The sequence below is a fragment of the Sinocyclocheilus rhinocerous genome, unplaced genomic scaffold, assembly GCF_001515625.1.
Source record: "Sinocyclocheilus rhinocerous isolate Xijiao unplaced genomic scaffold, SAMN03320098_v1.1 scaffold690, whole genome shotgun sequence".
NCBI classification, from domain to species: Eukaryota; Metazoa; Chordata; class Actinopteri; order Cypriniformes; family Cyprinidae; genus Sinocyclocheilus; species Sinocyclocheilus rhinocerous.
This window is the reverse complement of record NW_015654492.1, coordinates 465,480-478,690: the sequence shown is the minus strand read 5'-3', so window position 1 is coordinate 478,690 and position 13,211 is coordinate 465,480. Positions and strand designations below refer to the sequence as shown.

At 36.1% G+C, this 13,211-nt stretch overlaps 1 protein-coding gene across 1 annotated transcript in view; it reads right to left on the bottom strand.

The window, feature by feature from the left end:
- LOC107717144 (pituitary adenylate cyclase-activating polypeptide type I receptor-like) overlaps positions 1-6,173 on the bottom strand; it is a 19,646-nt gene extending 13,473 nt beyond the window's left edge. The window contains exons 1-2 of the mRNA XM_016523811.1: positions 5,936-6,173; positions 1,663-1,771 (exon numbers count right to left, since the gene is read on the bottom strand). Coding sequence (XP_016379297.1) covers positions 1,663-1,771; positions 5,936-6,019 — 193 coding nt within the window. The 5' untranslated portion in view covers positions 6,020-6,173. The remainder of the gene's footprint in view (positions 1-1,662; positions 1,772-5,935) is intronic.
- Between the last annotated feature and the right edge of the window lie 7,038 nt (positions 6,174-13,211).

The following is a 13,211-nucleotide window of genomic DNA, read 5'->3' as shown; positions in this document are numbered from 1 at the left end:
AGTTCCAGTATTGGGACATGCTGTAGGTCCGATCCTCCCTCTCGTTTTAGAGCTGGGTGTGTTGTTCCCTCAGCTAAGTAAATTATTGCTAGCTGTTCCAGCATTGGAACATGCGGTAGGTCGAGCTCCCCTCTTAGATCGAGTTGGTGACTCTCAAACATATTGGGTTTGGTATGCACCATTCCATCTATGAGCTGCTCTTTCAGAGTGCCACGAGAGCCCCCTTAGAACGGTATCCTAAAATCCATGTTATGGTAAGTGTGCACGTGAAGGCTTTGTGCACTTTCTAAAATCCACATTGTGGTAAGTTCGCACGCTAGTTCTTTGCGTTCTTTTCTAAAATCCTGTATGGTGAGGGCTTTGCGCGGTTGCTTCGTGCCCTTTCTTGAGCTGGTTTAAGCTCCGTTCACCTTGGGCACCACTCCACTTAGGTATCCTACTTTAACAGGGTGTGGCCACTAGAGGTCTGTTGAGACAGTTCCTTTCAGAGCTTATGCAAGAGCAAGCGGTAGCCCCTGGGTGACGTCATGGGCGGTCACCAGCCAACGTGTTGTTGGTGTTTTTTCAATGTATGCTTCAGACACGGTTCACGACGAGGTGTTCCCCATTAGCGACCCCTAGAGGACGCAGTGTCTCGTTCCCTACTCAGGGAACCATGGTTACATAAGTAACCTGAGACGGTTTTACATGGGCATTTTCATACAAAGATCCTGCCTTTTTGGGTATTAAGATGTCATCTCCTTTTACATTGGAGAGGACTGAGATGACTTTCACCAAGGTTGTGTCTTATAGAAGATAAAACAAAAATTCCTCCAATTAGAATTAATAATTTCTCCACTGTAAATTATAGGGACATTTATAGGGAAAGTGTTATCAAATGTGAATTGAAAATCCAAACATTTAGAAACTTGGAAGAACTTTGCTGAGAATATTAATTTAAAAATTGTATTGTGTTTTCTTTCTATCTATCTATCTATCTATCTATCTATCTTGTTTATTTATACTGTTATTTGTCTAACTTTGTAAAAATTGTATTGTATTTTATGTGTCTAACATTACTATACTACACACACACATATATATATATATATATATATATATATTGTTTTTATTGTTTTTATTTATACATAAAGTATTTTATACATAAAGTGCTTTACAGATTATATATCAAACAAGACAAATAATCAATCTCCCTCAAAACAAATATTACGTTTAATGCATCTTAAAACCTTAGTGAACAGAATCATGCCTTAAACATTATGATTCATTATCCTTTGATCACTGACAATAAAAAGTCACAAAATCACAATGCAAGGAGCTGTATTGATCCTCACCCTTCATCAGCAGCCAGAATCGAACAGCTTCTGTTTGAATAACTGCCTTTAATCTCCTAAATCTCTACACATGATTGCATCCTTTAAATACCTTGCCTGACCTGGCCTATATAGGAAAGTGTAATGCTTAAAACTGTAAACCTAGTTTTCAGCCCGCCAGTCAATCATAAACACTCTCAGTCTGAGAATCATGTTCATCATGAATATCTCGAAAAATCACATTCATCTCAACAAATGTCCTATTACCAATCAGCAAATGAGTAGACATTAAGGACATAAAAAGATGTAAAGTAGTAAGGATTATATTAAATCAGATGGGTGAGCTCACCGGTGATATTGTTGCTGTTGCGGGCCTCTTGTCTTTGAGTGTGAATGCATTGCTCTCGAGCCCTCATATGCTCAGCCACCACAGCACATTCTGGATGAATCGTTTCCACCTGATGATGTTTAAAAAAAATGTATGAAGCAAATGAAATTACAAACTGCAGCACATACAGTATTAAGAACCTGCATAAACATGCTGAGCCCATTAGAAAAAGCTAATTAAAGAGCAATTTCACAATTTCAGTCACTTGCCATTAAGTCAAAATGACAATCAGGAACAATTATGACATTTCAAATATTATTTGCTAACAGCTTGAACATTCATTTAACTAGATTTGTGTTCCACAGAAGAAAGATCACATGGGTTTTGAAAAGGTAAAAGGGTGCTGAATAGTTATTTTGGGGGTTAACAAATTCAAATACATTGTATATCTACTTACAGGATCTAAATATTTATCATATTGAGACTTAGAATCATCTCGTCAAGAAACCCTAGCCACACAGCAAAATTGGTCTGTAAAGTCTCATTATCTCCGAAGCAGCCATTGAACCAATTTGAACCTCTCTTGCCATCATTTGCTATAATTAAATGTATTAGAGATAGAAAGAGCATTAAAGAGAGAATAAACATAACAAAATGTGTGTGATGCTGTCTCATCGACAACATAAAAAGGAAAAGTTGCTTCTGTTTCACCTCTTTGCTGCATAAAAAGACATGAAATGGCCGCCCACTTATTCCTGAGAGGAATGAGAGAGAGTCAGAGGTGGGTGAATGCTAATGATCCGATTAAGCCTGAGGTTAAAAACAGATTCAGAAGTTTCTGAAACAGACCTACGTACCTCCAAAGGAAAACAGAAATGGTGAATCATAACAATACTAGAAAAAAGTGAATTGTTGTATTTATTCTAGAGGGATGCATCAGGGGTCTGTGTGTCATATCGTGTAAATCGAATAAATAGTATGACGTCAGCATGGAAATCAAGGATAAACATTCCAGCTATGTTGATTATTATTCATCCGTTGGTGAAGGACGCGTTTATGTCCCCTTCACTGAGCTAATAGGCAGAAATCCGAATCTTCAGGGCAGACAACTGATTTCAAATACCTAGCCTAAAACACCCATCTAATAAAGCAGAAAACACTAATAATTTAAATAATAACTGGGTGCTGTTAACCCGCCGTATTTTAAAGAATGTTACTGATTGACACTTTGAATGGACAAATATCCATGGCTGTGCATGTATCTGTGCACCACCAAAACACCAGCTGTGGTGATATTTCCACCGATTATATTATATAGATTTTTCTATATAACCTCTAACCAATGTACACAATGTAAAAAATTAAAATTTAGATTAATGTACATTGTCATAGTAAATTTATCCAACATTGAATGAAATGTAAAAATCTAAGTAATCCATTCGACTCTTGCAAAATATAAGTCATTAGAACGCACACTGAACATACATTCAAACTTGTCAAAGTGGCCCAGTTGGTCACAAGATATATGAGAGTCAATGGAGTTTGATGTTATTAACATCAAACCTGGTGGCAGGTTGAGTCTGTGAATGAGATTTGAACATTATTTCAGAAAGGAACCTTTCATATGGCTTTGTAATTTTTGGAATGCAGTATGGACACATTAGCATGGACTTTTTATAAATCTTTTGTTATTTTGGATCCTTTTGTGTTCAGTGAACGACAGAAGACTGGGTTTCAACCAACAAGAGGGTAAGTAAATGATAAACCCTAAAAGTTTATTGTTGGCTAATCATAAACCCCCCCCCAAAAAAGGTAAATAAATATATTACGCCGAAATGAGCTGAATACGGCACCATTTTTGGTGATACAAGATAAAAATAGCTACAGAATGAAATTTGTTTAGATGTATTGCTCAGATACAACCAGAAAATTATCATTTGAATGCTTACAATTTAAAATTATATTTTTCATTTGCATTCTATAAAAATATAATTTGGATAAAAATAGTACTTGGTAAAACTGGACTTTTGGTAGTTAGGGAATAAGATGCAGGTTTTTTAATTGAAACACCACACAGTAAAGTGACAACTGTTTAGTCAATTCTCTCATAAGAGTTAATTTCATTTTAAAACAGATGCACATTGTGTCTTCAAGTTTGCATTTGTGTTTGAGTATATAAAGAGTATGAATATTCAAAAGATTGATGGAGATTTGTGTGGGAAAATTAGGCAAGACAAACTGCTGCGGTTATTTAAAAATGTTACACCGCTGAATGCATAATGACATCTTTTCTTATATTTACGTTGCATGTAATCAGCATATTAAACCCAACCAGAGATTACAAATCTCCCTGGCATTTTCTCAAGCCAAGGCCAAGGCTCAACTTGGACATATAGAAACTGTGAGGGGAATAGTGATGAGAAAAGACCTCGATGCATCACTCCAACAAATTTCATTTGAGCCACAGAACTTAGAGTTGCATTCAGAGTCACCAGGGTGGGTGAGAGAGAAGAGAAGTGCAGAGAAAAAAAAGCAGTTGTATCCTACTAGCACTGGTGGCACACCTGGACAATAAAGCACTTGGTTTCAATTAAACAATCCACAGGATTTGACTATCTCAGCAAAACCAATTATGGCACATCTGCTGATAAAGGGTGTTCAAGGCCACTTTCATATGTCTGCCCACAAATTTGCACTATAAAATGTATCATTGGCCCAAAAATAATACAGCTGTGTCCTAAAAATCCCTTTATGGCTACATATCTAAATATGTCAAACAGATAAGTAAATAGACACCTGTTGTCTTGAATCACTCTAACCTGAAATGCTCTGGTGACCTGATCAGAAAGGTTAGGTCAAATGAAGAAGAAAAATAACTGACTGATAAGAATCCTGTTATTAGTCAGATAGCATCCAGTGGCCCTAAGGAAGAGGCTCATGAACACATGGAATCATTATTATAGGAAATGAACCTCCATTCAGTAAAGGAAAGCCATATCATTAGAGAGAGTACCAAACAACAACTACATTTAATTACAACATTGATTTGTGCTCTTCTTGTGGAGCCTGTGCTCCTCAGAAATTGGAATGATGATCCACCTTTGCATTCGCTTAACACAAAGGTTTGGTAAACCTGGATAGAGTTTGTTTTGGAGGCCAATTAGTCACATGAATTGCACGCTTAATTTTCATGACAGGAACCTAATTTTGCTGCTCAGGTTAAATCATGACAGTGTTCCTGTACTGGAAATGGTCATCAAAACATCATTAAAAGGAGGCCAGGATCTCAGGTCAGTACCGCTAATCAAATCAACATCTGACACATCAGCACATTAAATATAGCACTGGACTGATCCCTAGAGGACACAGTGGCAATCAAACGGCATTGATTATACTTCATCTACATCATTAGCTTAGTATGATGCCTTTAAAAAATTTTTTTTTTTTTTTTTTTGCTGATATCTATGTTTATTCTCTCTCATGAGCATCTCACCTAAATCTGGAGGCAGTGCTATTATGAAAACTTTTAACTGCGATTTGTCTCTTAAACAGCATACACTATACATTTTCTAAGTCAGTGGTGCAGTGCAATGCCTTTTAAAATAAATATGTAAATCTCTCTCAAGAAAACCTCACCTGAATCTGGATGAAAATTTTAATACACTTTGATGTCAGGGCCATTATAAAACACTTTTAACTTGTATGATGTGTCATTCAAACAGCAAATATCTCTCAAAGAAATCTCACCTGATTCTGGAAGCATGCTAATATTTGCAATGAAATGCTTTAGGAAGTCAACATATTCCTTTGGTTTGTAATGCTATACTCAATTATAAACAGTATTTGTTAATTATTTCATAGTTATGTATGTAGTGTAACTATGATACCATATAGATATTTGTACTTTTAAAAATTAATTTGTCATACAAAAGATTATTAAAAATAGTGATAATGTTGACTGCTTAGATTGTAACATTAAATACATGAATATATATTTTAACCTACAATGCGTTTCATTTAAATAAGTAAATAAGTAAATAAATAATCAATCAATCCATGGACATGTTCTACAACTAGCCTAACAAATTTTTATTTCAGGGACATAATAAAATGTTTAACCTTTATCATTCCACTTCTTACATCATGAAGTATTTTTATATATTTTTTCCCATCCTACAGCCCACAACAGTAGCCACTGGCTACACTGCAAATGATCAGAAAATCCTAAAACTCGTGACAGAAATCATGAAAATAATAAATGTTAAGAGCATAGGATCTCACATAGATAACTTACTGCTTTCCAGGTGCTCTGCTGAATCCCCAAACTCAGTAAGACGGCGACCAGTCTTACAGCTGACCAGGTTTTGAAGAGACACATAATTAAGACTCCGGTATAATAGGAAAGAATGAAGCTTGTTTGTGTATAACCAAATAACGCAGGAGCCTCTGTTAGATCTTTGGATGTTTTCCAGAAGTCTCGATGTCTCCAACCATACTGCTCGCTGCCGTTCGGCACAAATGCTCAGTCCTACATAATGTCTTCTGAAGCTCGTAATATTTGTAATTAAATCATGTGTCTCTTCCTCATAACAGACCGTAAACAACCTGTCGCTGTGAGTTCCCAGCAAACACTGGGCAGGAGAGGGGCGCGCGGAGAAATGAAGGCACGGTGCGCCTCCCCTTTACGCACAAAATGCCAGTGACTTCACTCATTAGATAAACTCTGATTTCAATTCATGTGATTATTAAAACTGTTTGAGAGAAATCAAACAAAATAGCCAAACTGGTCGCGAGAGAACGGGACGCCAAGCGTAGAGGCTTACGGTTAAATTCATGAACTCCTGAAATACAAAAAATAGTAAAATATCATTTTTTATATTATTAAATATATTTAATTTTACTAATGAATTTCCAGCTCCTATCATTTAGGCTAATGCTGCTAAACATGTTGTACAGACATAAACGTTAACAATTTGTTTTGATAACTTTATAATAAAAAGGTGGAGACATATCTGTTATATAGGCCTATGTATAATACTTTTTTTCAACAATCACTAGGACCCATTTCTCAACAGTTAGGTCTTAAGTCACTGTATCAAAACTCTTACACGCTTACCATCTTTCTGGGCACAGCAGTAAATTTCACTTCCAGAAGCTATTAAAACTTCTAAAACACTTCAAACATGTCTAAGATTACAATTATCTAAATTCATGAACAGCATGAAGAGTGACCAAATGAGAGCACAAATTCATAACAAAAGCTCAGGTTGGATCTTTTTTGTATTGTGAGGAGGAACAAGAAAGATGAAAGATGAACCCTTCACCTTATCTCAGTAATTGGTCAGTTAATTATATAATATCATATTGTGATACATTATGCATGCCTCTCACAGTTTTATTACTAATGATGGTCCCTATTTTCCCTCCATACCCAAATTATATGTCTTTTCAGTTATCAGGTCTTTTTATTGCCCTCATTTAGGTTTTTTAAATTTCGTTGTCTGAACTGTGATTTTCTTATTTGAATGGTCATTCTTCATATTTAATGAACAACAGGGACTATTACAATTAAACTTATGGTCACAATTGAGCATCTGTGTTGCTTAGGCTGTCCCTTAGTGAAAATACAATTTGCATATGTATTTGATGTTTTTATCCGGCTAGGGAAAACATTTTCTTAGCTGGACAGCAGACCCCCATTGCTTCCAGCTGCCTTGTCATGCTGAGAGAAGGAATGAGAGAATTAGTTTTATGGACAGATCGTCATAAACATTCATTTCCACGACAGCTGTCTTCAAAAGAAACCTGATTTAAACATACTGACCAATAAGACTGTGTGGAAAACAATCACTGTGCTGTGTGATAAACATTCTGTGACTGATGGCCAGATTCAATTTCCATACTATTCCATAGAAAAACAGAGCATTTTTCTACTTCTCAATCTCTTTCCCACTTTCACTCTTACCCATTTGTTCTCTATATAGCAAACAACAAAAACATCTCACTCAGAAGAAGAGAAAAAAAATTCTGAGTCATCAGACGATTCCATAAAAACACAAAGGTATTGACGTTTCAAAAAATGTAGAGGAATGAAAAAATATGTTTTTTGGGGACGCTGAATTAGTTTTAATACATTACAGTATATCCTAAATTCCAATTCAGCAAATGAAAGAACATAATAGGAATTGTACATCATATTTTGAAAATAGATGCATAATATATATATATATATATATATTACCTGGTGATTTGAATAATTATCAGATAGTAAAGTTAATATTTGTGCAGTATTGGTTACCCAACCCACAATAACTGACTGTTAATGGTGTCAATATATCAGTGCATTAATAATATACTTACCAATACCAATTTGCTTGATTTAACTAGAAAAAAAAAAGTTAAATTACATAAAAATTGAGATTTTTGTGTAAAAACAATAGGTGTGTTTTAATTGTAATATTTAATAGCATGTGCAAAAGGATTGGGGTTGTATTTATTTATTTATTTATTTATTTTTGTTTAACAAAAAAGTGGAAATATTAAGATCTAATTACTGTAATTATGTACAATGGTTTGCGGCACTCTTGTATAAATTAAATGTGAGACACAGAAGAGATCCAGTGGACCAAGACACAGTGAAGATATTGTTTCCCGCACAAGATGCAAACATCTCAAAGATGATAATTAAATTAATTAACATTGCAGATAGGCAGCTACCTCAACAACTGTGTCATTATTTTAAGTAGATGTCTTGCAGTGGGACTCTGCCAAGGCTTCGGAAAACAACTCTAAAATGATGCCTTTACTGAATGAGAAGAAAGCAGAAAGCAGATTTTATTAGTATTCTTCGTATTTTGAGTTTAAGCTGTTTGAAAACCTATAAATCAATTAAACTGTGGTAAAAAAAAATAAAAATCATCCAAAATGTGCAGTGCTGTGGAGGCTTCATTAACACTTTGAGATCCCCTAAAATGAGAATAATGTACATTTCAACTCTAGCATACTATCCCAAAGAAACGTCTATTCTATTGAAGTCCTTGACCTGTTCTCATCTTTATCAATTTAAAATCATTTTCAGAGTCTGGAAAATATGTGGAATGTGCCACCTATAAAAACCAAGACCTTTTCGAATCTCTCACTTTGTTAACAGTTCAAACATGCACTTAAATGATATTACCATAAAATCAGCACTTTTCCGTTAGATATCGATCCGATTATATCCACGATACAAACCGATGCACGTGCTCCTTTTATCAGTCTCTTGACTTTCATCTTCCTTCATCTGTGGAGTTATTCTTTATGCACATTAATGGAGGATGTGTTTGATGTCCATTAGGTATCTCAGCTTATGATCAGCAAAGTGAGTGACCTCTGCTGTGCTCAGGGAGATTGTGATGTACAATATAAGACTTTATGTAGGCTTTTACTGGAAACAAAATTTGGTCGAAATGTATTTAAAATATTTGCGAAATATATGTTCTAAATGCTGAAAATATATTTTGTTTAAACCTTCAAATCTGTCAAAATGTATTACGGTAAGATACACTTCAAATGGCAGGACAATAGATTAGATAGGTTATAATATTGTCTGTTTTGCACAGTTTTGCCAAAGAAAATATTACCTATAAAACCACAGCAGTTGTCAAGTCAAGTCAAGTCAAGTTTATTTGTACAGCGTTTTTCACGATACAAATCATTGCAAAGCAACTTTACAGCAAATTAAGTTTCTACAATATTTAGTGGTAGCTTATCAGTGGTGACTGTCAATTAATGTACATATGGCAGAAATGTACGGAAAAATCAATTTAAGACGTAATAAAAAAGACGATGAACACTATTAACAGCAATTATTATATCATGCAATCAAACTTATAGCAAAATGTGGTAGTTCTGTAAGTTGTTTCAGGGTTGGCATCATCTGAGGTCCTCTGAGGGGTTGGCATCATCTCTTCTCAGGTGTTCTAGATCCAGACTGAAGCTTGTGTAAATCCCCGTGGCAAAAACAGAGAAACAAATAGAGACATAATTAGCGTAGCTGCTGTTCCAACCAAGCAAAATTGATTTGTTTAACCCAAACTAAAGAATAATAATGTGCATTTGATCAGATATAACTGCAGTACAAGATTATGAGATGCATTATTTGAATGCTTGGCCAAAGAGATGTGTCTTTAATCTAGATTTAAACAGAGAGAGTGTGTCTGAACCCCGAACATTATCAGGAAGGCTATTCCAGAGTTTGGGAGCCAAATGCAAAAAAGCTCTACCTCCTTTAGTGGACTTTGCTATCCTAGGTACTACCAAAAGTCCAGAGTTTTGCGACCTTAGGGAGCGTGATGGATTGTAGCGAGGTAGAAGACTAGTTAGGTACGCAGGAGCTAACCCATTAAGGGCCTTATAGGCAAGTAATAATATTTGGTAACTGATACGGAACTTAATAGGTAGCCAGTGCAGAGACTGTAAAATTGGGGTAATATGATCATATTTTCTTGACCTGGTAAGGACTCTAGCCGCTGCATTTTGGACCACCTGTAGCTTGTTTATTGAAGATGCAGGACAACCACCTAGCAGTGCATTACAATAGTCCAGTCTAGAGGTCATGAATGCATGAACTAGCTTTTCTGCATCAGAAACAGGTAACATATTTCGTAACTTGGCAATGTTTCTAAGATGGAAGAATGCTGTTTTTGTAACATGGGAAATATGATTTTCAAAAGACAAGTTGCTATCTAATATAACACCCAGATTTTTGACTGTAGAGGAAGTAACAGTACACCCGTCTAGTTGCAAATTGTAATCCAAGAGATTCTGTGTACTGTCTTTTGGTCCAATAAGTAATATCTCTGTCTTATCCGAATTTAATAGGAGAAAATGATTGGTCATCCAATCTTTTACATTTTTAACACACTCTGTTAGCTTAGATAATTTAGAAGTTTCATCTGGTCTTGTTGAGATATATAGTTGAGTATCATCAGCATAACAGTGGAAACTAATCCCGTATTTTCTAATAATATTACCAAGGGGCAACATGTATATCGAAAATAGCAGAGGACCTAGGACAGATCCTTGTGGGGTTTTAGCCAGGTTTCAGTCTAGCAGAGTACATCAAAACGATTATCTGTGATTATTTCATTTACAATAACTGCTTTGGGTGAGAGTGATCTAATGTTTAGGAGCCCAAACTTTAAAAATTGTTTTTGTTCATTTATTTAGCAATTTTCCGGTTTAATTTCTATCAGATTTTTTATAGATCCTGCATTGAATTTATATTTTGACCTCACTATTCTGGGAACAGACACAGTCTTTATAGATTGGCCAGCACAAGTACTTCTATCATTTAAGCTGGTAGAACACAAGTCATCAGGGCAGTTATTTGAGATTTGACTTACTAGTCATATGGTGCGTAGCGTCCTGGAGATGTTGTCCGACATGAGTTCCGCTCCGACTCTGCTGGGGTGCAGGCCATCAGCGCGAAAAAGCCTAGGACGCTCCCAGAAAAGATTCCAATTATTAACAAAGAGCAGTTTCAGTTTTGTGTCTCCGAGTAACACACAGCGGTGATTCGTTTCTGAATGAATCCACGTTTTGAATTAACTGGGTGAACCAATGATTCAATGGCCCATTCATAATGTGAGCCATTTATTCTATTCCTGGAAGAATCGTAAAGTAAGTAATCAAGTAAATAAGTAAGTAAGCAAGTAAGTGATAGTTCACCCAAAAAGAAAAATTCTGTCATCATTTACTCACCCGCATGTCGTATAACTGTATCACTTACTTACTTTTATGGAGCATAAAAGAAAATGTAACCAGAAGAAAAAGAAGAATGTTGGTAACTAAGCTGATATGACTCATTGTATGAACAAAAAATACTGAAATGTTTCTCAAATTATGAAATTATCAATTTATGAATTATTAATAAAGCTGCCATAATAGATGGGTAGCGCATCCTGACAAGCTCAATGAGGCCATTAGGATGCGCAACCAGCTTAAACAATGAGGTCAAATTCAAGATTAAGGTGGGCAATTAATGACAACAGAATGTCAGGAGGTCAGTTTAATGCCTCATCTGAACGACGTCCTTTTCACAGTCTAAAGTCTGCGTCATTACACTAGGACTTTTGCACCCATTCAAGCCAGGGAATGATCACCCCCAGCTCACTGGACTAAAACTAGCTGAAGCAGCAAGCTACATTTTTACAAATTGTCTCCCACCAGTGTACTGACCAAGCTCTGACCTGCTTAGCTTTAGTGAGGAACCGGACTCTGCCTACTGCACACCACAGCTGCGTTCATAGCCTGCGCTTTAATAAAGCTGCTCTAATAGAGGGGTAGCGCATCCTGACAAGCTCAATGCGGCCATCAGGATGCGCAACCAGCTTAAACAATGAGGTCAAATTCATGATTACGGTGGGGAATTAATGACAACAGAATGTCATGAGGCCAGTTTAATGCCTCATCTGAACGACGCTCCATTTTACAGGTGCCGGTCTAACGCTTTATCAGAAGGTTGCTTTGTTTTACATTCTGAAGTCAGATTCGTTATACTGAGACCCCAACTCGGAAACTCGGGGCTTAAAGAAAATTTCGAGTTTCCCACTCGTAATAACGACTTTGTGGTGGCGTTCATGTGTGTTCAACTCGTAAATACGATCTGTCCGACATGACTTGAACGCACCATAAAACACGGCGCTCAAGAAAAAACTTCCACTGACCTGTCTCCCGACCAAAACACTATCTGTGTGAACCCAGTTATAGTAGCAGGCAGGTTTGTTTGCGGTCCGACAAATACCTGAATGGGCTACAAAAGGTTTTTTTTGTAAAGTAAATTTTTTTTTACTTTGTGCTACGTCATCGCCCCCTTTCGTTACCTCAGCCGCCCCTCATCAGTGCTGTGCTGGTGCCGGCTCTATCTACTTGATATTAGGCCTGGGCGATAAAACGGTATCGATATTTATTGACGGTACACCTTCTTCGATATCGATAGAAAAATTTTTCAATATAGTGCACGATATAGGCACGTGCTATGAGTGATGCAGACAGCACACACAAACACGAACACATGCTGAAATGAGTGCTGTGCCTGCCTGTGATGAGGAGATTGTGAATAAAGAATGAATATTAGTCGAATTTAAAATAAGCATTAGCATTTGAATGTTAGGTGTGCATCAGGGCGTGGGAGATGCGGTGATGATGTAAGTGACGTTGTTGCATTTTAATGTTTTGTTAGTCTAGCCCATGAGACGTGCCATGCGTTATTCATTCAAAATATTAGAGAAATATAGAAGCTCAATCTCTTGATAAAGGTTAAAACCGAAACCAAGCCATTCACACAAATGCATATTCAGCGCATTATTTAGACGAACAAATATGACTGCTGCACTCGCGTCTCACACAAGAGATTAATAGAAAGCCATGACCCCTTTAAGACCTATTTAATCTGCATATAAAACATTAGAAATGAGATGTTAAATTTTTATTTTGTGTTATATTGTTAAAACAAAAAAATATTTGTTGTTTGTCTCAATAAATTGTGTTAATTTAAAAATACAGTGGTTAAAAAAAAAAAAAATCTA